Genomic DNA, 22,960 nt, shown 5'->3' on the forward strand with positions numbered 1-22,960 from the left:
AGTCTTCAAGGTCATTCTTCTTATCATAAAAAGCTACAATATTCCCAACTACCATATTTTGTCTGTCAGTGGGATATTAAACCCAATTTTTTTCTTTCATGATTCAGATAGAGTATGCTGTTAAAAAAACAACGTTCTAATTTACTCCTATTATCATTTTTTCTTTGTTCTCTTAGTATCTTCATTTGAAAAGTATGAATGCATACGCTTATGAGCCGGCCCATTTTTGGTTCAGCACCTGGGTAACGCTTGCTTTATTGGTAGCTAAATGTACCTATTAATCAGCAAGCGCTACCCAGGGTGCTGAACCAAAAAAACGGTCCGGCTCATAAGCGTATGCATTCCTGCTTTTTCAAATAAAGATACCAAGAGAACAAAGGCATTTTGATAATAGGAGTAAATTTGAAAACTGCTTAAAATTGCCTGCTCTGTCTGAATCATGAAAGAAAAAAAAATTGGTTTCATATCCCTTTAATACATGTTTAAAATTATGGCGTGAACCATACAAAGTACTGTTTTAATACTCACTGAAAGTGATTCAACATAACGTATTAATTTCTGTGGCGATATAAGGGTTAACATGGCTTCTATAATACATGAGACTTTTACAGAGTCTGCTGTAGCATTTAAAAGATAATGTAGATATAAACTCAATTACCCAAATGCATAAGAAATCAATACTTTTTCCATTATAGGAAACATGCTTTCTAATAACAGCTAATTCATTTCAGATGGCGATTTGGCAACATCTTCTGATAATGAATCCTCATATCCTGTATTTCCTCTAGGTGGTGACCCGGCTCATTCATTTGCTTGGCGAGAAGATTCTTGGCAGCTTACAGCAGGTCAATGGACCACTTACAGGTGAGAAACGGCCTTGGCACAATTAAGATTAGATATCTGGCAAATTGCTGACTTGTAATTTTTAGGAATGTGGCTCAGTGCCGCTTCACTGCAGATAATGTGCTGCTAACAGCATGCATGGTCTGTACTGCAGCCTGTCAGGCACAGGACAATTACTCTTCATTATACCCACAATCCATTGGGAATATTCTCTTGCCACATTTTTATATAATGCTCTAATCTGTAAGTAATGTTTTTACCTTTTTTACAGACACCCATCTCACATTAGATAAATACATAAAAAAACTATGGAAGAGTAAACTCTCTACCTGAATGTTTTAAATAGCTATTAAAGGGACATGCAACCCACATTTCTCATGTAAGGTGTATCCAGTCCACGGATCATCCATTACTTGTGGGATATTCTCCTTCCCAACAGGAAGTTGCAAGAGGACACCCACAGCAGAGCTGCTATATAGCTCCTCCCCTAACTGCCATACCCAGTCATTCTCTTGCAACTCTCAACAAAGATGGAGGTAGTAAGAGGAAAGTGGTGAAATATAGTTAGTTTTGTCTTCAATCAAAAGTTTATTATTTTTAAATGGTACCGGAGTTGTACTATTTTATCTCAGGCAGCATTTAGAAGAAGAATCTGCCTGCGTTTTCTATGATCTTAGCAGAAGTAACTAAGATCCACTGCTGTTCTCACATATGTCTGAGGAGTGAGGTAACTTCAGAGGGAGAATGGCATGCAGGTTATCCTGAAATGAGGTATGTGCAGTTTTAAGTTTTTCTAGGGATGTAATTGCTGGAAAATGCTGCTGATACCGGATTAATGTAGGTTAAGCCTAAATACAGTGATTTAATAGCGACTAGTATCAGGCTTACTATCAGAGATATATACTCTTATAAATGTGCAATATAAAACGTTTGCTGGCATGTTTAATCGTTTTTATATATGCTTTGGTGATAAAACTTATTGGGGCCTAGTTTTTTCCACATGGCTGGCTTGATTTTTGCCTAGAAACAGTTTCCTGAGGCTTTCCACTGTTTTAGTATGAGTGGGAGGGGCCTATTTTAGCGCTTTTTTGCGCAGTTAAAATTGCAGACAGAGACATTCAGCTTCCCTCAGCAGTTCCCTGCATGCTATAGGACATCTCTGAAGGGCTCTAAAGGCTTCAAAAGTCGTTTATTGAGGAAGGCAGGGCCACAGCTGAGCTGTGGCAGTTGTTGTGACTGTTTAAAAAACGTTCAATTCGTTTTTTTGATCCGTTTTTTGCATTAAGGGGTTAATCATCCATTTGCAAGTGGGTGCAATGCTCTGCTAACCTATTACATACACTGTAAAAATTTTGTTTGAATTACTGCCTTTTTTCACTGTTTTTCAAATTTTGACAAAATTTGTTTCTCTTAAAGGCACAGTACCGTTTTTTATATTTGCTTGTTAACTTGATTTAAAGTGTTTTCCAAGCTTGCTAGTCTCATTGCTAGTCTGTATAAACATGTCTGACATAGAGGAAACTCCTTGTTCATTATGTTTAAAAGCAACGGTGGAACCCCATATGAGAATGTGTACTAAATGTATGGATTTCACTTTAAACAATAAAGATCAGCTTTTATCTTTAAAAAATTTATCACCAGAGGATTCTGACGAGGGGGAAGTTATGCCGACTAACTCTCCCCACATGTCAGACCCTTTGACTCCCGCTCAAGGGACTCACGCTCAAATGGCGCCAAGTACAACAAGGAAGCCCATAGCGATTACTTTACAAGACATGGCGGCAGTCATGGATAATACACTGTCAGCGGTATTAGCCAGACTACCTGAATTTAGAGGAAAGCGTGATAGCTCTGGTGTTAGGCATAATACAGAGCATACAGACGCTTTAAGAGCCATGTCTGATACTGCCTCACAATATGCAGAAGCTGAGGAAGGAGAGCTTCAGTCTGTGGGTGATATCTGTGACTCAGGGAAACCTGATTCTGATATTTCTACTTTCAAATTTAAGCTTGAGAACCTCCGTGTTTTGCTTAGGGAGGTTTTAGCTGCTCTGAATGACTGTGACACAATTGCAGTGCCAGAGAAATTGTGTAGACTGGATAAATACTTTGCAGTGCCGGTGTGTACTGAGGTTTTTCCAATACCTAAAAGGTTTACAGAAATTATTAATAAAGAGTGCGATAGACCCGGTGTGCCGTTCCCCCCCCCCCCTCCTATTTTTAGAAAAATGTTTCCCATAGACGCCACCACACGGGACTTATGGCAAACGGTCCCTAAGGTGGAGGGAGCAGTTTCTACTTTAGCAAAGCGTACTACTATCCCTGTCGAGGACAGTTGTGCTTTTTCAGATCCTATGGATAAAAAATTAGAGGGTTATCTTAAGAAAATGTTTATTCAACAAGGTTCTATCCTGCAGCCCCTTGCATGCATTGCTCCTGTCACTGCTGCTGCAGCGTTCTGGTTTGAGTCTCTGGAAGAGGCTTTACAGACGACTCCTTTGGAGGACATACTTAACAAGCTTAGAGCACTTAAGCTAGCTAATTCTTTTATTTCTGATGCCATTGTTCATTTGACTAAACTAACGGCTAAGAATTCTGGATTTGCCATCCAGGCGCGTAGGGCGCTATGGCTCAAATCTTGGTCAGCTGACGTGACTTCAAAGTCTAAACTACTTAACATTCCCTTCAAGGGGCAGACCCTATTTGTGCCTGGTTTGAAGGAAATTATTGCTGACATTACTGGAGGTAAAGGTCATGCCCTTCCTCAGGACAGGTCCAAATCAAGGGCCAAACAGTCTAATTTTCGTGCCTTTCGAAACTTCAAGGCAAGTGCAGCATCAACTTCCTCTGCTACAAAACAAGAGGGAACTTTTGCTCAGTCCAAGACGGCCTGGAAACCTAACCAGTCCTGGAACAAAGGCAAGCAGGCCAAAAAGCCTGCTGCTGCCTCTAAGACAGCATGAAGGAATGGCCCCCTATCCGGTAACGGATCTAGTAGGGGGCAGACTTTCTCTCTTCGCCCAGGCGTGGGCAAGAGATGTTCAGGATCCCTGGGCGTTGGAGATTATATCTCAGGGGTATCTTCTGGACTTCAAGGCTTCTCCTCCACAAGGGAGATTTCACCTTTCACGATTATCTGTCAACCAGATAAAGAAAGAGGCATTCTTACACTGTGTGCAAGACCTCCTAGTTATGGGAGTGATCCATCCAGTTCCAAAGGAGGAACAGGGACAGGGATTTTACTCAAATCTGTTTGTGGTTCCCAAAAAAGAGGGAACCTTCAGACCAATCTTGGATCTAAAGATCTTAAACAAATTCCTCAGAGTTCCATCATTCAAAATGGAAACTATTCGGACCATCCTACCTATGATCCAGGAGGGTCAATATATGACTACGGTGGATCTAAAGGATGCTTACCTTCACATTCCGATACACAAAGATCATCATCGGTTCCTAAGGTTTGCCTTTCTGGACAGGCATTACCAGTTTGTGGCTCTTCCCTTCGGGTTAGCTACAGCCCCAAGAATTTTTACAAAGGTTCTGGGGGCGCTTCTGGCGGTCCTAAGGCCGCGGGGCATAGCAGTGGCCCCTTATCTAGACGACATCCTGAGACAGGAGTCAAATTTCCAAATTGCCAAGTCCCATACGGACATACTTCTGGCATTTCTGAGGTCGCACGGGTGGAAAGTGAACGAGGAAAAGAGTTCTCTATCCCCACTCACAAGAGTCTCCTTCCTAGGGACTCTGATAGATTCTGTAGAAATTAAAATTTACCTGACGGAGTCCAGGTTATCAAAACTTCTAAATTCTTGCCGTGTTCTCCATTCTATTCCACGCCCTTCGGTGGCTCAGTGCATGGAGGTAATCGGCTTAATGGTAGCGGCAATGGACATAGTTCCGTTTGCGCGCCTACATCTCGGACCGCTGCAACTATGCATGCTCAGTCAGTGGAATGGGGATTACACAGAATTGTCCCCTCTACTAAATCTGGATCAAGAGACCAGGTATTCTCTTCTCTGGTGGCTATCTCGAGTCCACCTGTCCAAAGGTATGACCTTTCGCAGGCCAGATTGGACAATTGTAACGACAGATGCCAGCCTTCTAGGTTGGGGTGCAGTCTGGAACTCCCTGAAGGCTCAGGGATCGTGGACACAGGAGGAGAAACTCCTTCCAATAAATATTCTGGAATTGAGAGCGATATTCAATGTTCTTCAAGCTTGGCCTCAGTTATCAACTCTGAGGTTCATCAGATTTCAGTCGGACAACATCACGACTGTGGCTTACATCAACCATCAAGGGGGAACAAGGAGTTCCCTAGCGATGTTAGAAGTCTCCAAGATAATTCGCTGGGCAGAGAGACACTCTTGCCACCTCTCAGCGATCCATATCCCAGGTGTAGAGAACTGGGAGGCGGATTTTCTAAGTCGTCAGACTTTTCATCCGGGGGAGTGGGTACTCCATCCGGAGGTGTTTGCTCAATTGATTCATCGTTGGGGCAAACCAGAACTGGATCTCATGGCGTCTCGCCAGAATGCCAAGCTTCCTTGTTACGGTTCCAGGTCCAGGGACCCAGAAGCGACGCTGATAGATGCTCTAGCAGCGCCTTGGTCTTTCAACCTGGCTTATGTGTTTCCACCGTTTCCTCTGCTCCCTCGACTGATTGCCAAAATCAAACAGGAGAGAGCATCGGTGATCTTGATAGCACCTGCGTGGCCACGCAGGACCTGGTATGCAGACCTAGTGGACATGTCATCCTTTCCACCTTGGACTCTGCCTTTGAGACAAGACCTTCTACTACAAGGTCCTTTCAATCATCCAAATCTAATTTCTCTGAGACTGACTGCCTGGAGATTGAACGCTTGATTTTATCAAAGCGTGGCTTCTCCGAGTCAGTCATTGATACCCTAATACAGGCAAGAAAGCCTGTCACCAGGAAAATCTACCATAAGATATGGCGTAAATATCTTTATTGGTGTGAATCCAAGAATTACTCATGGAGTAAAGTTAGGATTCCCAGGATATTGTCTTTTCTCCAAGAGGGTTTGGAAAAAGGATTATCAGCTAGTTCTTTAAAGGGACATATTTCTGCCCTGTCTATTCTTTTGCACAAGTGTCTGGCAGATATTCCAGACGTTCAGGCATTTTTTCAGGCTTTGGTTAGAATCAAGCCTGTGTTTAAACCTGTTGCTCCTCCATGGAGCTTAAACTTGGTTCTTAAAGTTCTTCATTCCATAGATATTAAACTTTTATCTTGGAAAGTTCTTTTTTTGATGGCTATTTCCTCGGCTCGTAGAGTCTCCGAGTTATCTGCTTTACAATGTGATTCTCCTTATCTGATCTTCCATGCAGATAAGGTAGTTTTGCGTACAAAACCTGGGTTTTTGCCTAAGGTGGTATCTACTAAGAATATCAATCAAGAGATTGTTGTTCCATCATTGTGCCCTAATCCTTCTTCAAAGAAGGAACGTCTTTTACATAATCTGGACGTAGTCCGTGCTTTAAAGTTTTACTTACAAGCTACTAAAGATTTTTGTCAAACATCTGCTTTGTTTGTTGTTTACTCTGGACTCTTTCTTTTTGGCTAAGAAGCATAATACGCTTAGCCTATGAGACTGCTGGACAGCAGCCCCCTGAAAGGATTACAGCTCATTCTACTAGAGCTGTGGCTTCCACTTGGGCCTTTAAAAATGAGGCTTCTGTTGAACAGATTTGCAAGGCGGCGACTTGGTCTTTGCTTCATACTTTTTCAAAATTCTACAAATTTGATACTTTTGCTTCTTCTGAGGCTATTTTTGGGAGACAGGTTCTACAGGCAGTGGTACCTTCCGTTTAAGTACCTACCTTGTCCCTCCCTTCATCCGTGTACTTTAGCTTTGGTATTGGTATCCCACAAGTAATGGATGATCCGTGGACTGGATACACTTAACAAGAGAAAACACAATTTATGCTTACCTGATAAATTTATTTCTCTTGTGGTGTATCCAGTCCACGGCCCGCCCTGTCAGTTTAAGGCAGGTCAAAATTTAGATTTAACCTACAGTACCAACTGCACCCTATGGTTTCTCCTTTCTCGGCTTGTTTCGGTCGAATGACTGGATATGACAGTGAGGGGAGGAGCTATATAGCAGCTCTGCTGTGGGTGATCCTCTTGCAACTTCCTGTTGGGAAGGAGAATATCCCACAAGTAATGGATGATCCGTGGACTGGATACACCACAAGAGAAATAAATTTATCAGGTAAGCATAAATTGTGTTTTTTTCTTTCATGATTTAGATAGAGAATACAATTTTTAAAAAAAGTTTCCAATTTACGTCTATTATCAAATTTCCTTTGTTTTCATGTTATTCTTTGTTGAAGAGATATCTAGATAGGTAGCGTGCACATGTCTGGAGCTCTACATGACAGGAAATAGTGCTGCCCTCTAGTGCTCTTGCTGATGTATAACGTTGTTGCACGCTCCCGAACTTACCTTCCTGCTTTTTAACAAAGGATAACAAGAAAACAAAGACAATTTTTATAATAGAAGTACATTGGAAAGCTGTTTAAAATTGTATTCTCTATCGGAATCATGAAAAATCATTTTTGGGTTTATGCCCCTTTAAGACATTTAGAGCAATTATTGTACACCGTTGTAAACTATTGCAGCGTGTTATAGCACCTGATACATAATATCACAACATATTGCTGTTACTCTCTTCAGACTAATGTGTATTTGTGTATATATATATTTATACACACACATGTATCTATCTATCTGTCTGTGTGTTTGTGTATGTGTGTGTGTCTGTTTTTGTGTGTGTATATATATTTATATACACACACATCTATCTATCTTTCTATCTATCTATCTATCTATATATCTATCTATCTGTGTGTTTGTGTATGTGTGTGTGTCTGTTTTTGTGTGTGTATATATATTTATATACACACACATCTATCTATCTATCTATCTATCTATCTATCTATCTATCTGTGTGTTTGTGTATGTGTGTGTGTCTGTTTTTGTGTGTGTATATATATTTATATACACACACATCTATCTATCTATCTATCTATCTATCTGTGTGTTTGTGTATGTGTGTGTGTCTGTTTTTGTGTGTGTATATATATTTATATACACACACACGTATCTATCTATCTATCTATCTATCTATCTGTGTGTTTGTGTATGTGTGTGTGTCTGTTTTTGTGTGTGTATATATATTTATATACACACACATCTATCCTATCTATCTATCTATCTATCTATCTATCTGTGTGTGTGTGTGTGTGTGTTTGTGTATGTGTGTGTGTCTGTTTTTGTGTATATCTATATATTTATATACACACACATCTATCCTATCTATCTATCTATCTATCTATCTATCTATCTATCTATCTGTGTGTGTGTGTGTGTTTGTGTATGTGTGTGTGTCTGTTTTTGTGTATATCTATATATTTATATACACACACATCTATCCTATCTATCTATCTATCTATCTGTGTGTGTGTGTTTGTGTGTGTGTGTGTGTGTATGTGTGTGTGTCTGTTTTTGTGTATATCTATATATTTATATACACACACATCTATCCTATCTATCTATCTATCTATCTATCTATCTGTGTGTTTGTGTATGTGTATATACCTTCTCCCTGCACCCGTCACAGACTATCACCCACCGTTTTCCTGCACCGTGCATTGATCATTCCCCATTACAGGTCACACACCCTCTCCCTGCACCCCTCACAGATCATCAACACTTATAGATCACCCACCATCTCCCTGCACCCCTTATAGATAATGACACCTTATGTGATTGGTTCATCTACCCTATCTCTTCACCACTCAAAAGACCATCCCTCTCTTACATATCATCCACCCCCTCCCTGCACCAATATTTTGTATTTGGCCTCCTTCCTTTCGTCTGTAATTGCACCTTCTATTCCTGCTCACTTCTGTGTCTGCCTGTTTTGAGCAAGGTAAGATGGGCTCTCTCTTTAGCTCCAGCCTGAGGCTTTTTGTTTTATTTTAAGGGGAAAAAAGAAGAAGCCAGTGAGACTACTTATTCGTTTTACTGTTGCTGTGAGGGTCCATACCCTATGTTCCATCAGATTTGGCTAATATGTCTTCCCAACTCACATGCTGCTATAAGCCCTCTTTGGCCATGTTTTTTTGGCTGGGATAGTCCAGCATTAATGCTTAAGAGCTGGAGATAGGCAACGTTTTTTAGAATATCTGTGAACAAAAAATGAAAATGCGCGAGCATCTAATTAACACCTGTGCTCCTAATCAAGTTTGAATCCAGCCTTCACAGATAAATCTTTGATGAGCCCAGCGTAAAGATCTTCTCTTCTGGTTATTTCCTTGGTAAAGTAATTTTCTTGAAAGATTTGTGAAAGATCATATTCACGCGTAAGGTCTTTAAAGTAACCAAATCTATTTCTGCTACTTTTCATTAATTGAAATCCATGTTTAACACTTTTTTTTGTGCATATATAACCGCTATGCATAGTGTCTATAGTATGTTGTTGCCTCATCGTATTCTGTAAGCACGTTACACTTGCTGTTTTATCTTTCATAATGAAAGCTGTCAAGATAGTTTAAAAAAACTTTTAGGAAACAATGTTCATGCCAAACTGGAAGTGCAAGGAAAATTAAATTAAAAACAGTGCAACATTATTTGTAATTTGCTTACGACATTCGCCCCTGAGAGATTGTAATCTCCTGAGAGCTCCATTATTTTCTATGGTAGACAGTTCCATACTCTCCGATTATTTTCAGGCCGAGAACACCTTTTTTTTTTTTAGAGAGCATAGTAAGAACTCTCCTTGGAATGGTCAGTATGAGATTGTTTTTGCATACATTTTCTTGAGCAATCACTATGAATGAGCAAAAGGTAATGCTTGTGCACACAACCTTATGCCTGTTTGATTGCCAGGCTTTTTAGACCATTCAAATAAAAGACATGGCATTTTTTTGCTCTTATGTTTCTTAAAGGTTAATCTTTTTCTCTGTGGTGCAAGTTTGTCCAAGCCTATTTATAAACAATGCCCCCCTAAAGAATACAGGATAGGCTTCCTAGTGTTTTCCTTTCTCAGTTTATTTAGAATTCTATGAATCCCAAAATACTTTGTGGCTTGTTGTTAAAGGGGCAGTAAAGCCATAATTAACTTTAATTGAGATGACATATTAACTTTCATAAGGTGGTGTGTGTCTGCTCTTTACCCTGATGACCCTGTCTCCCTGACACAACCTGATCATAGTCCTTTTCCACATGACTTTGTGACCCAAATACAATCTGCTGTGTCAGCAGCTCTTAGCGCCATGCCGACTAAAGGTAAACAGAAGAGAGAGGTTAAAAATTGCTTTTCAGAGTCCAGGACCAGCTCAGTTGGAACTCCGCTTTCAGACATCTGCAGGTATATGATGAAGATGAATCCTTCTCTAGTACAGAAGGTAAACTTTCATCCTCTGACTCATCTAAGGAATCTGATAAGGACACAGCGTATTTTACTTTCAGAATTAAGGTAGATCACCTAAGATATTTACTCAGGGAGGTGCTCAATACCTTAGAGGTGACCGATACAAAGCCTGTGGAAGAGAAACAGGTACAGAAATTAGATATTTTTAAGCCCAAAGTAAAGACTCCTGATGTCTTCCCGGTTCCTTCATTGGCTGCTGATTTAATTTCCAAGGAATGGGAGAAGCCCTTTTTCTCCTCTGAATTGTAGAAAATTATTCCCTATTCCAGAATCTCATTTGGAAATGTGGAACACCGTTCCTACGGTGGACGGTGCTATTTCCAGACTGGCTAAACGTACTACTATTCTTCTGGAGGGACAGTACGTCCTTTAAAGATTCAATGGACAGGAAATTGAAAGGATACCTTAGGAAGGTTTTCCTACAAGGAGGTTTACTTTTCCAACCGGCATAAAGTATTGCTGCTGTGGCAAGAGCCGCCGCTTTCTGGTGCGACTCATTATCAGAGCTAATTACGGTTGAATCTCCATTAGAGAAGATTCAGGACTGTATTCAAGCTCCTAAAACTGCAAATTCATTCATTTGTTCTGCAAGTATTCAGATAGTTTGCAATAATGCTGAGAACACTAGTTTTGCTGTATTAGACAGATGGGCTCTTTGGTTGAAATCATAGTTTGCGGATATGGTTTGTAAATCTAGACTTCTTTCTCTGTCCTTCAAGGGAAATACCCTATTTGGGCCTAGTCTGGATTCTATTATTTTGACTGTCACAGGTGGAAAGGGAGCTTTTCTACCCTAGGACAAGAAATCCAGATTAAAAGGACGAGCAATGTGACAGTTTCACTCCATTCATCAGAACAAGCCCCAGAGAGGTTCTCCCTAGAAGAAGCCGGAGACGACCAACGTTACCTGGAAGTCTAACCCAATCTGGAACAAGAACAAGCAAGCCAAGACCGCATTAAGGTGTAGCTCCCAACCTGGAATCCTACCAGGTGGGGGGCAGATTATGCCGGTTTTAAGGGGCTTGGGCTCAAGGGTTCAGGATCCTTGGGTTCTGGACATCGTGTCTCGTGGGTACAGGATTGGTTTCTGTTCTCATGGCCTGAGGGGCAGGTTTCTTCTGTGAAACCGGAAAATTGATTTTAGCTCAGAGAAGATTCTCTGAACCTGTAATTGAGACCCTGATACAGGCGCGCGTAAGCCTGTCACCAGATGTATATATTACAAGGTATGGAAGGTGTTTCTCTCTTGGTGTGCGGAACCTGGTTTCTCTTGGCGCAGTGTTAAAGTGTCAGTAAACCTTAAAAATAATGTTATATAATTCTGCACATAGTGCAGAATTATATAACATTATATTAGCCAAACTTTGTAAAACATAATATACCCTTTTAATTTTTTTTAAAAAACGGCTGTTTTACAGACCCGCTCTCTGTGCTCTTCTGAGCGGGTCTGTTTGTTTCACACAGCGCATCGGGCCAGCTGTATAGTCACAGCCCGGCCCGACCGCGCCATTATACACAGTGCAGCTCGCTCCTGCTGTCAGACAGAGCAGGAGCGAGCTGCACTGTGTATAACATTATTTTTGAGGTTTACTGTCCCTTTAAGACTCCACGTATTCTTCTTCAGTTTCTTCAGGAATGTTTGTAATGTTATACATTAGAAAGAACACTAGATGGCAACAATATTTCCTGTCATGTAGTGCTCCAGACATGTGCACGCTACCCATCTAGGTATCTCTTTAACAAAGAATAACATGAGAACAAAGCAAAATAGACGTCAATTCCAAACTTTTTAAAAATTATATTCTATGTGGCCGATTTATCAAGTGTCTGGCGGACATGATCCGCTGTAGCATACACTATCTGCATTTATCTTTGCACAAGCAGTTCTGGTAAACTGCTTGTGCAATGCTGCCCCCTGCAGGCCGCTAGCAGGGGGTGTCAGTCAACTTGATTGTATGAGATCAGGCGGATTGATGTCAGCGGACGAGTTAAGGAGCAGCGGTCTTAAGACTGCTGGTTCTTAACTCCTGTTTCCGGCAAGCATGAAGGCTCTCATGGAAACAGGGATATACGGCCCTATTTGGTCCGTGATAAATCGTCCCCTATATCTGAATCATGAAAGAAAAAAATGTGGGTTTCACATCCCTTTAAGGGATTGCAATTTCACCTTCTATCTTGACCATGAAAGTTTTTAATTTTAAATTTACTGTCCCTTTAAGGACCAATGGAGACCGGGGAATTTTAAGCTTTTACATCTGTCTCATAAAGCTAGAACTACACATTTGCATCTTAGTAAAATGCCTAGCAAGTTTATTTCCATTAGTTTTGTGTCTTCTAGAAACCATGCAAGCTTTTTTTTTTATTATATAATTGGTCACTAGACTTTTTTGTATTTTATCAGGATTAATGTTCCTGCTATAAAGTTACTGCTGTGGTTTTGTTTTTATTTAGCAAAGCTATTCGGGCAGGTTTCTTATGTCAGCTGAGACGTGATACATCACCTGGGCCTTGTTCTGTATAATTGTAATAGCGCACCCGGGTTCCTGTCCTGTCACTTAAATGATAAATTGTGTTTCTTTTGATAGCTTGTGGCATGTGTAAAGAACTGAGCTCTGTCAAATTGAAATTCACGATGAATTGTCTTTTAAGAACAATCTTTTATTTGTACTATTGAAGGGATCATAATAAAATGAAAATCCGCAGTTTTAGGGACTTGTTTAGATATTTGTAGATGAGTTGACTTGCAGGGAGCAATAGGAGATTCTACTGCAAAAAATGAAATGCTTTGATTCGTTACTGTATGAAAATTTTGCAGTTTTTTTTTCTCCAAAGTAATTACAATCAATCAGGTAGATTACGAATTTTGCGTTACGGCTTTTAACGCAGAAAAAATGGCAATTTCAGCGTAATGGCAGTAACGCACTATTACAAGTCGTGTCGGTATAGCTATACCGCAAGCATCGTAGCCTGTAACACAACGTCCATTCCGCACTAAAAAAAAAATACGTTTTTGCGTGGAATTTTCATAGCGCCAGTATAACAGGTTGTGTGGTGAGGCTAAAATGCTTGCGTTACGGCCTATACCGACACGATCCATATTGCCATCTGAGAGTAGTAGTTATGAGCTTTGTGAAACAAATATGTTTCACAATACTTATAACTAAAATGTTACAAAGTACACTAACACCCATAAACTACCTATTAATCCTTAAACTGCCGCCCTCCTGCATCGCAAACACTATATTAAACTTATTAACCCCTAACATGCCGCCCACCCACATCACGACTATTAAAAACCTTTATTAACCCCTAATCTGCTGCCCCCTACGTCACCAACACTATAATAAAGCTATTAACCCCTAATCCCCCACTCCCTGACATCGCCAACACTATAATAAAGTTATTAACACCTAAACCTCCGGCCTCTCACATATCCGCAACTAAATAAACCTGTTAACCCCTAAACCTCCAGCCTCCCACATATCCACAACTAAATAAACCTATTAACCCCTAAACCGCCGGCCCCCACATCTCAAAACACTAAATTAAACTATTAACCCCTATACCTAACACCCCCCTAACTTTAAATTAAAATTACAATATAACTATCTTTTAATAAATAAAACCTTACCTGTGAAATACAAATAAACCTACCATTAAACTATAAATTAACCTAACCTTACTATTCTAATAAAATAAAAAAATACTACCAATTAAAAAATCTAAATTACAAATTTAAAAAAACCTAACACTACGAGAAAAATAAAAAAAAATCTTTAATTACGAAAAATAAAAACCACTAACGGCGAGATTATGAGTTCTGCGTTAGCCTTAAAAAGCAGCATTGAGAGGTCCCAACGCTGCTTTTTAACGCCCGCTGGTATTACGAGTCTGACAGGTAGATGCTCACCGCTCACTTTTCTTCCGCGACTTCCCCTTACGTCGATTGCGTATCCTATCTTTTAATGGGATTTGCCTAACGCTGGTATTACGAGTCTTGGAGAAAGTGAACGGTACAGCCTCTACCTCCAAGACTCCTACCGCATTTAAAAGTCAGTAGTTAAGAGTTTTATGGGCTAACGCCGGAACATAAAGCTCTGAACTACAGTGCTACAAAGTACACTAACACCCATAAACTACCTATTAACCCCTAAACCGAGCCCCCCCCCCCCATCGCAAACACTATAATAAAATTATTTAACCCCTAATCTGCCAACCGGACACCACCGCCACCTACATTATAGCTATGAACCCCTAATCTGCTGTCCCTAACATCGCCGACACCTATATTAAATTTATTAACCCCTAATCTGCCCCCCCCAACGTCGCCGCCACCTACCTACACTTATTAACCCCTAATCTGCCAACTGGACATCGCCGCCACTATAATAAATGTATCAACCCCTAAACCGCCGCACTCCCGCCTCGCAAACACTATAATAAATTTTATTAACCCCTAATCTGCCCTCCCTAACATCGCCGCAACCTAGCTACAATTATTAACCCCTAATCTCCCGCCCCCAACGTCGCCGCTACTATAATAAAGTTATTAACCCCTAAACCTAAGTCTAACCCTAACCCTAACACCCCCCTAACTTAAATATAATTTAAATAAAACAAAATAAATTTACTATAATTAAATAAATTATTCCTATTTAAAACTAAATACTTACCTATAAAATAAACCATAAGATAGATACAATATAACTAATAGTTACATTGTAGCTATTTTAGGATTTATATTTATTTTACAGGCAACTTTGTATTTATTTTAACTAGGTACAATAGCTATTAAATAGTTAATAACTATTTAATAGCTACCTAGTTAAAATAATTACAAAATTACCTGTAAAATAAATCCTAACCTAAGTTACAAATACACCTAACACTACACTATCAATAAATTAATTAAATAAATTAAATACAATTTTCTAAAATAAAATACAATTAAATAAACTAAACTATATTACAAAAAATAAAAAAATATTACAAGAATTTTAATCTAATTACACCTAATCTAAGCCCCCTAATAAAATAAAAAAGCCCCCCAAAATAATAAAATTCCCTACCCTATACTAAATTAAAAAAGTAATCAGCTCTTTTACCAGCTCTTAAAAGGGCTTTTTACAGGGCATTGCCCCAAAGTAATCAGCTCTTTTACCTGTAAAATAAAATACAAGACCCCCCCCAACATTACAACCCACCACCCACACACCCCTACTCTAAAACCCACCCGATCCCCCCTTAAAAAAAACTAACACTACCCCATTGAAGATCACTCTACCGTGAGCCGTGTTCACCCAGCCGGGCACCGATGGGCCAGAAGAGGACATCCGGAGCGGCAGAAGTCTTCATCCGATCGGGGCAGAAGAGGTCCTCCATCCAGCAGAAGTCTTCATCCATCCGGCGCGGAGCGGGTCCATCTTCATGACATCCGACGCGGAGCATCCTCTTCTTCCCGACGACTAACGACGATTGAAGGTTCCTTTAAATGACGTCATCCAAGATGGCGTCCCTCGAATTCCTATTGGCTGATAGGATTCTATCAGCCAATCGGAATTAAGGTAGGAAAAATCCGATTGGCTGATGTAATCAGCCAATCGGATTGAAGTTCAATCTGATTGGCTAATTGGATCAGCCAATAGAATGGACCTTGCATTCTATTGGCTGATCCAATCAGCCAATCAGCCTTAGTTATTTCTAGATTTAGGTTTTTTTATTTTGGGGGGTTAGTTGGGTTGTGGGTTTTACTGTTGGGGGGACTTTGTATTTTTGTACAGGTAAAAGAGCTGTTTAACTTAGGGCAATACCCTACAAAAGGCCCTTTTAAGGGCTATTGGTAGTTTGTTGTAGGCTAGGGGGTATAGGGCATTTGTAATTTAGATTGGTAGTATTTTTTTATTTTATTAGAATAGTAAGGTTAGGTTAATTTATAGTTTAATGGTAGGTTTATTTTTATTTCACAGGTAAGTTTTTATTTATTTAAAGATACTGTAGTTATATTGCAATTTTAATTTAAAGTTAGGGGGGTGTTAGATTTTGGAGTTAATAGTTTAATTTAGTGTTTTGCAATGTGGGGGGCCGGCGGTTTAGGGGTCAATAGGTTTATTTAGTTGCGGAGATGTGGGGGGGGCGGCGGTTTAGGGTTTAATAGGTTTATTTAGTGGCGGCGGTGTGGGAGGCGAAGGTTTAGGGGTTAATAGGTTTATTTAGTGGCGGCGATGTGGGAGGCCGGAGGTTTAGGGGTTAATAACTTTATTATAGTGTCAGCGATGTTGGGGAGCGGCGGGATAGGGGTTATTAACTTTTATTAGTGTTGGCGATGTCGGGGCGGCGGATTAGGGGTGTTAGGTTTAAACATAACTTTTATTCCCCATAGGCATCAATGGGGTTGCATTACGGAGATTTTTTATTCCACACTTCAGGTGTTAGTTTTTTTCCGAACACTCTCTCCCCATTGATGTCTATGGGGGAAAGCATGCACGAGCACATCAAAGCAGCCCTTGGCTTTTGTGCGGTATGGAGCTTAACGCCACCATATCGCACGCACAAGGAGGTTAGGGGTAACTCGTAATGGCAGCGCTATGGAGACTGAAATAACGCAACTTTTTTGGCGTTAGTTTCGCACCCTGTTTAGCACAAAACTCGTAATCTAGGCGAACGAGAATAGGTATCAATTGCATTAGAAAAATATTATTTTAATTTGAAAATGATATACCAGCAAATATAGTTAAACACATAGAATAAAACAATCAAAATAAGACTATAAGAAAATATATAACACAGACTGTATGATTAGACTTTTACGTTGGAGTTTTAGAAAAAAAAATTGGAGTAAAATATACAAGGCCAAAGGAGCGTAAAGCATTTGTGAGATTACAACTCCCCCCCCCCCACATGTCTACTGCTCCATACGTACACACTGCTTCTTCTCATGCACTACTCATGCACTGCTCCATACTTACACACTACTTCTTCTCATGCACTACTCAAGTACTGCTCCATACTTACACACTGCTTCTTCTCATGCACTACTCCATACTTACACACTGCTTCTTCTCATGCACTACTCATGCACTGCTCCATACTTACACACTGCTTCTTCTCATGCACTACTCATGTACTGCTCCATACTTGCACACTGGTTCTTCTCATGTACTGCTCCATACGTACACACTGCTTCTTTTCATGCACTGCTCCATACTTACACACTGCTTCTTCTCATGCACTACTCATGTACTGCTCCATACTTACACACTGCTTCTTCTCATGCACTACTCATGCACTGCTCCATACTTACACACTACTTCTTCTCATGCACTACTCATGCACTGCTCCATACTTACACACTGCTTCTTCTCATGCACTGCTTCATACTTACACACTGCTTCTTCTCATGCACTACTCATGCACTGCTCCATACTTACACACTACTTCTTCTCATGCACTTCTCAAGTACTGCTCCATACTGACACACTGCTTCTCATGCACTACTCATGTACTGCTCCATACTTACACACTGCTTCTTCTCATGCACTACCCATGCACTGCTCCATACTTACACATTACTTCTTCTCATGCACTACTCATGTACTGCTCCATACTTACACATTACTTCTTCTCATGCACTACTCATGTACTGCTCCATACTTACACATTACTTCTTCTCATGCACTGCTCATGTACTGCTCCATACTTACACACTGCTTCTTCTCATGCACTGCTCCATACTTACACGCTGCTTCTTCTCATGCACTACTCATGCACTGCTCCATACTTACACATTACTTCTTCTCATGCACTACTCATGTACTGCTCCATACTTACACACTGCTTCTTCTCATGCACTACTCATGTACTGCTCCATACTTACACATTACTTCTTCTCATGCACTACTCAAGTACTGCTCCATACTTACACACTGCTTCTTATCATGCACTACTCATGTACTGCTCTATACTTACACAATACTTCTTCTCATGCACTACTCATGTACTGCTCCATACTTACACACTGCTTCTTCTCATGCACTACTCATGCACTGCTCCATACTTACACATTACTTCTTCTCATGCACTACTCATGTACTGCTCCATTCTTACACACTGCTTCTTCTCATGCACTATTCATGTACTGCTCCATACCTACACACTACTTCTTCTCATACTTCTTCTCATGCACTACTCATGTACTGCTCCATTCTTACACACTGCTTCTTCTCATGCACTACTCATGTACTGCTCCATACTTACACACTACTTCTTCTCATGCACTACTCATGCACTGCTCCATACTTACACACTACTTCTTCTCATGCACTACTCATGTACTGCTCCATACTTACACACTGCTCCATACTTACACACTGCTCTATACTTACACATTGCTTCTTCTAGGCAAAGGTTAGGGATGAGAAATACTTTGTGATCTTGTGATATGTATTTATGTGCTATATGTGCAATGAAGATGAATTGCTGACCATCTTTTCTCTCTTTCCTTGTCAGGTCATGGTCTGGGCCTACACACTACAGGTAACAAGTGGGATACGGGGAACCCAGCCAGTAACCTGTCCACTGTTGCCATATTGCCTGTATCGGAGGACGTTCCTCTCACAGGTTTCACTCTGGAGCTGAAGCACGCTCTCAGCGCTATCGGTAAGAGCTATATCATAACCATGAGTGTGCCGAGTTAAATATACAGGGCTGTGTGCTTCAGCAGTAGCGTAACACAGACAAAGATTAGAAGGCATAATGCTTTCCCCTTCTATAAATAAAAGAAGGCAAATTTAATGCATTCATGTTCTTGAGTCCGCTTCAGGTTGGTGTGATCTGATATATTTCAAACTTGTTTTATTCTCTTAAAGGGACAGTAAACTAAAAAAATTAAACATTCATGGTTCAGCTAGAGCAGTGATTTTTAACCTTTTTTTTGCCGTGGCACACTTTTTTACATAAAAAAATCCTGTGACACACCACCATCCCAAAATGTTAAAAAAATCACACATTGTAGCCTAATACAGCATATATATATACACATACACACAAACACACACATACTGTATGTATTGTGCTGTTATGCCATGCCTCCTACAAACTACCCCTGCACTGGGAGTAAAAAACAAGCAAAGTTTAAAAAATATGTCACACTGTTGTTAGTCTGCCGTGGCACACCTGAGGATCTCTCACGGCACACTGGTTGAAAAACACTGAGCTAGAGCATTCAATTTTAAACAGTTTTCCAATTTACTTCTTTGTTTTCTTGGTATCTTTTATTAAAGAGTAAAACGAGGTAGGCTCGTCAGAACTCAGGAGCGTGCACGTGTCTTTAGTACTCTATGGCAGCAATGTTTTACAACATTGTAAAACAAAGCTACAAATAATGTTACAAAACACTGCTGCCGTAGAGTACTAAAGACACGTGCACACTCCTGAGCTCTTATAAGCCTACTTAGCTTTAATCTTCATTAAAAGATACCAAGACAACAAAGCAAATTTGATAACAGAAGTAAATTTGAAAATTGTTTAAAATTGTATGTTCTGAATCATGAGAGTTTAATTTTGACTTTATTGTCCCTTTAAGGAAATGTTCATGAAAACTGTTCTCTCTCACATGCATCAGGAGACACAAATATCTGTAAATCACCAAGAAACAAAGAAAAAAAAAGTAACCAAAATATAATACTTCATTGCGACATCAAAACGAGTAACCAAGACAATTATATACCCCCCCCCACCACCCATCTTAAGGGACATGAACCCAACATTTCTCTTTCATGATCCAGATAGAACATGCAATTTTAAACAACTGTCAAATTTACTTCTATTATCATATTTCCTTTGTTCTCTTGGTATCTTTTGTTGAAAAGCAGGGTCGTAAGCTCAGGAGCATGCACTTGTCTGGCGCACTATATGGTAGCAGTTTTTTAAGGATGTTATCCATTTGCTAGAGCAGTAGATGACAGCACTATTTCCTGCCATGTAGTGCTTCAGAAACCTACCTAGGCATCTCTTCAACAAAGAATACCATAGGAACAAAGCAAATTTGATAATAGAAGTAAACTGGAAACTATTTTAAAACTGTATGCTCTGTCTGAATCACAAAATAAATGTGTTAGGTTTCATATCCCTTTAAGTACCCCTTATACAAATCTAATAAATACATAAATGTGTTAGGTTTCATATCCCTTTAAGTACCCCTTATACAAATCTAATAAATACATAAATGTGTTAGGTTTCATATCCCTTTAAGTACCCCTTATACAAATCTAATAAATACATAAATGTGTTAGGTTTCATATCCCTTTAAGTACCCCTTATACAAATCTAATAAATACATAAATGTGGGCATTATCACTTCTTTTCTCTCCAAACTTGTTCCCTCCCTATATTCCTTCCTTCCCTCTCCTACCCCACCATGACCTATAATCAGGAAAATAAATGTCCTATATTTTATAAAGATTGTCATATTAAATGGCTTTTACAATGACCTTCGGCATAGGAAATGCACTATGGAGCAATCTACAACTGCATCCACTGACATCAACTCTATTTATTAAGGTACTCCTGATAATATTATTACAGGGATTAAATGCCTGTTATGCAAACTGGTGTCGGTATTCCCTCCTGCCTAACTGTGCAACACCTGTTTAGTATCTGTTCTACAGACTCATTCCCCAGTTCCTAACACCTCCTCTGAAGTAGTACCGCCAGTTTATGTCACACAGAATGGGGCTACTGATTTTGCCCATGGATTAAATAATCCTTTACAGTCTGCTGTATCTGATGCCCAAGTAAGCGCAAGCACAAGTCCAAACACTTTGAAGTCAGAATCTTCCTCTAGGGGTGTTACTCCAGCCCAACTCGCCATAGATTCTGAGGTGGACTCCTCTATGTCTGATGAAGAGGTTTCATCTGATGACTCAGGGTCAGACTCAGACAAGGAAACTGAGGATATTAGATTTCAATTTAAGATGGGACACCTACGTTCTTTATTAAAGGAAGTCTTAAAGATGTTAGATGTACAGGAGTCTAGAACAACTGAGGAAACATCCAGAAGCTGAATATGATCTTTAGGCAAAAGACTAAAGCCCCAGACACATTTTCAGTTCCTACTTTAGTTTTTTAAATCAATGCTAACGAATCGGACAAGCCTGGAGTGCCCTTTACTTCTTTTCCTTCTTTCAGGAAGCTTTTTCCCATGCCTACAGCTAATTTAGAACTGTGGGGAACTATCCCTAAGATGGATGGGGCAATCTTCACTTTAGTCATGAGAACTACTATCCTCTTGGAGGACAGTACATCTTTTAAAGATCCTATAGACAGAAAACTAGAGGGTTTTCTCAGGAATGCTTTCTTACAGAGAGGTTTATTGTTCAAACCAGAGGTTGGTATCACTGTAGTGGTGGGAGCCACTGTTTTATGGTGTGATTCCTTAAATTACCTTGTCTCTGAGAAATCTCCTCTAGCGGATATTCAGGAGCGTATTAAATTAATGAAGAGAGCAAGCGCCTTCATTTGTGATGCAGTGATTCAAATCATCTGCATTAATGTAAAGAATACAGCCTTAGCTGTTTTGTGCCAAAGGGCTCTTTGGGTAAAATCTTAGTCTGCAGATATGGTTTCTAAGTTCAGATTGCTCACACTTGCCTTCAATGGAAAAAACCTATTTAGTCCTGGCTTGGACTATATGATTTCAACAGTCACAGGAGCAAGGGTACTTTCCTACCTCAGGATAAGAAGACTAGGCCTAATGGGAAATGTGGTAACAGATTTTGCCCCTTTCGCAAGAAGTCTCCTAAACCTTTTTTGAGATGCTTGGGCCAACACTGTTTAGGACCCTTGGGTTCTGAAGATAGTGTCCCAAGGGTACAGGATAAGTTTCAGATCTCATCACCTTAAGGAAGGTTTATTTTGTCCCACATTTCAGTAAGGTCAGAAAAATAGACAGCCTTCTTGCAGTGTGTAAAGGATATGGAAGATAAGGGATTAATTACTCCAATACCCATGGAGGAACAGGGGGTGGGTTTTTACTCAGATCTCTTCATAGCTCTGTAAAAAGAGGGAACCTTCAGACAAATCCTAGATCTAAAGATTTTGAACAGATTTTTGAGGTTACCTTCCTTCAAGATGGAGACTATCAGATCCATCCTGCCTGTGGTGGTTCTGACCCATTCATGACAACAATAAATCTAAAGGATGCATACTTACACATCCCAATTATAATGGATGAAATGTCAACGTGGCTAAGAGTTTGTTAATACCCAGCACAAGGGTCTGTTTTTTAGGAGTCATCATAGACTCAGAGAAGATGAAACTCTTTCTCACAGACCAACGCAATTTTAAACTACATGCAGCTTGTCTGAGGCTCCAATCTGTCCAGTCACTATCAGTGGCACAGTGCATGCAGGTTATAGGTTTAATGGTGGTGTTGTCGGATTCCCTACCATTTGTGTGGTTTCATCTGCAATCCTACAACTTTGCATGCTGAGGCAGTTGCATTGAGACCATTCAGATTTATTTCTTGGTAGACATCTCCAATTCATTTGACCAGAGACATATTCTTCCTCAGACCGGAGTTGCAAATAATCACCACAAATGCGAGTCTATCCGGTTCTGGGGCAAGTATGGGAGGGTCAGAGAACTGAATGAGTTTGGTC

General features: G+C 40.0%; 1 protein-coding gene across 9 annotated transcripts in view; it reads left to right on the forward strand.

The window, feature by feature from the left end:
* The window catches only part of PNPLA7 (patatin like phospholipase domain containing 7), a 503,274-nt gene that overhangs the window by 337,719 nt on the left and 142,595 nt on the right, over positions 1-22,960 (forward strand). For all 9 annotated transcript variants that reach the window (XM_053695647.1, XM_053695646.1, XM_053695653.1 and 6 more), the window contains 2 exons: positions 789-864; positions 18,810-18,959. In XM_053695647.1, coding sequence (XP_053551622.1) covers positions 789-864; positions 18,810-18,959 — 226 coding nt within the window. The remainder of the gene's footprint in view (positions 1-788; positions 865-18,809; positions 18,960-22,960) is intronic.

The sequence above is a fragment of the Bombina bombina genome, chromosome 12, assembly GCF_027579735.1.
Source record: "Bombina bombina isolate aBomBom1 chromosome 12, aBomBom1.pri, whole genome shotgun sequence".
In the NCBI taxonomy this organism is placed as follows: Eukaryota; Metazoa; Chordata; class Amphibia; order Anura; family Bombinatoridae; genus Bombina; species Bombina bombina.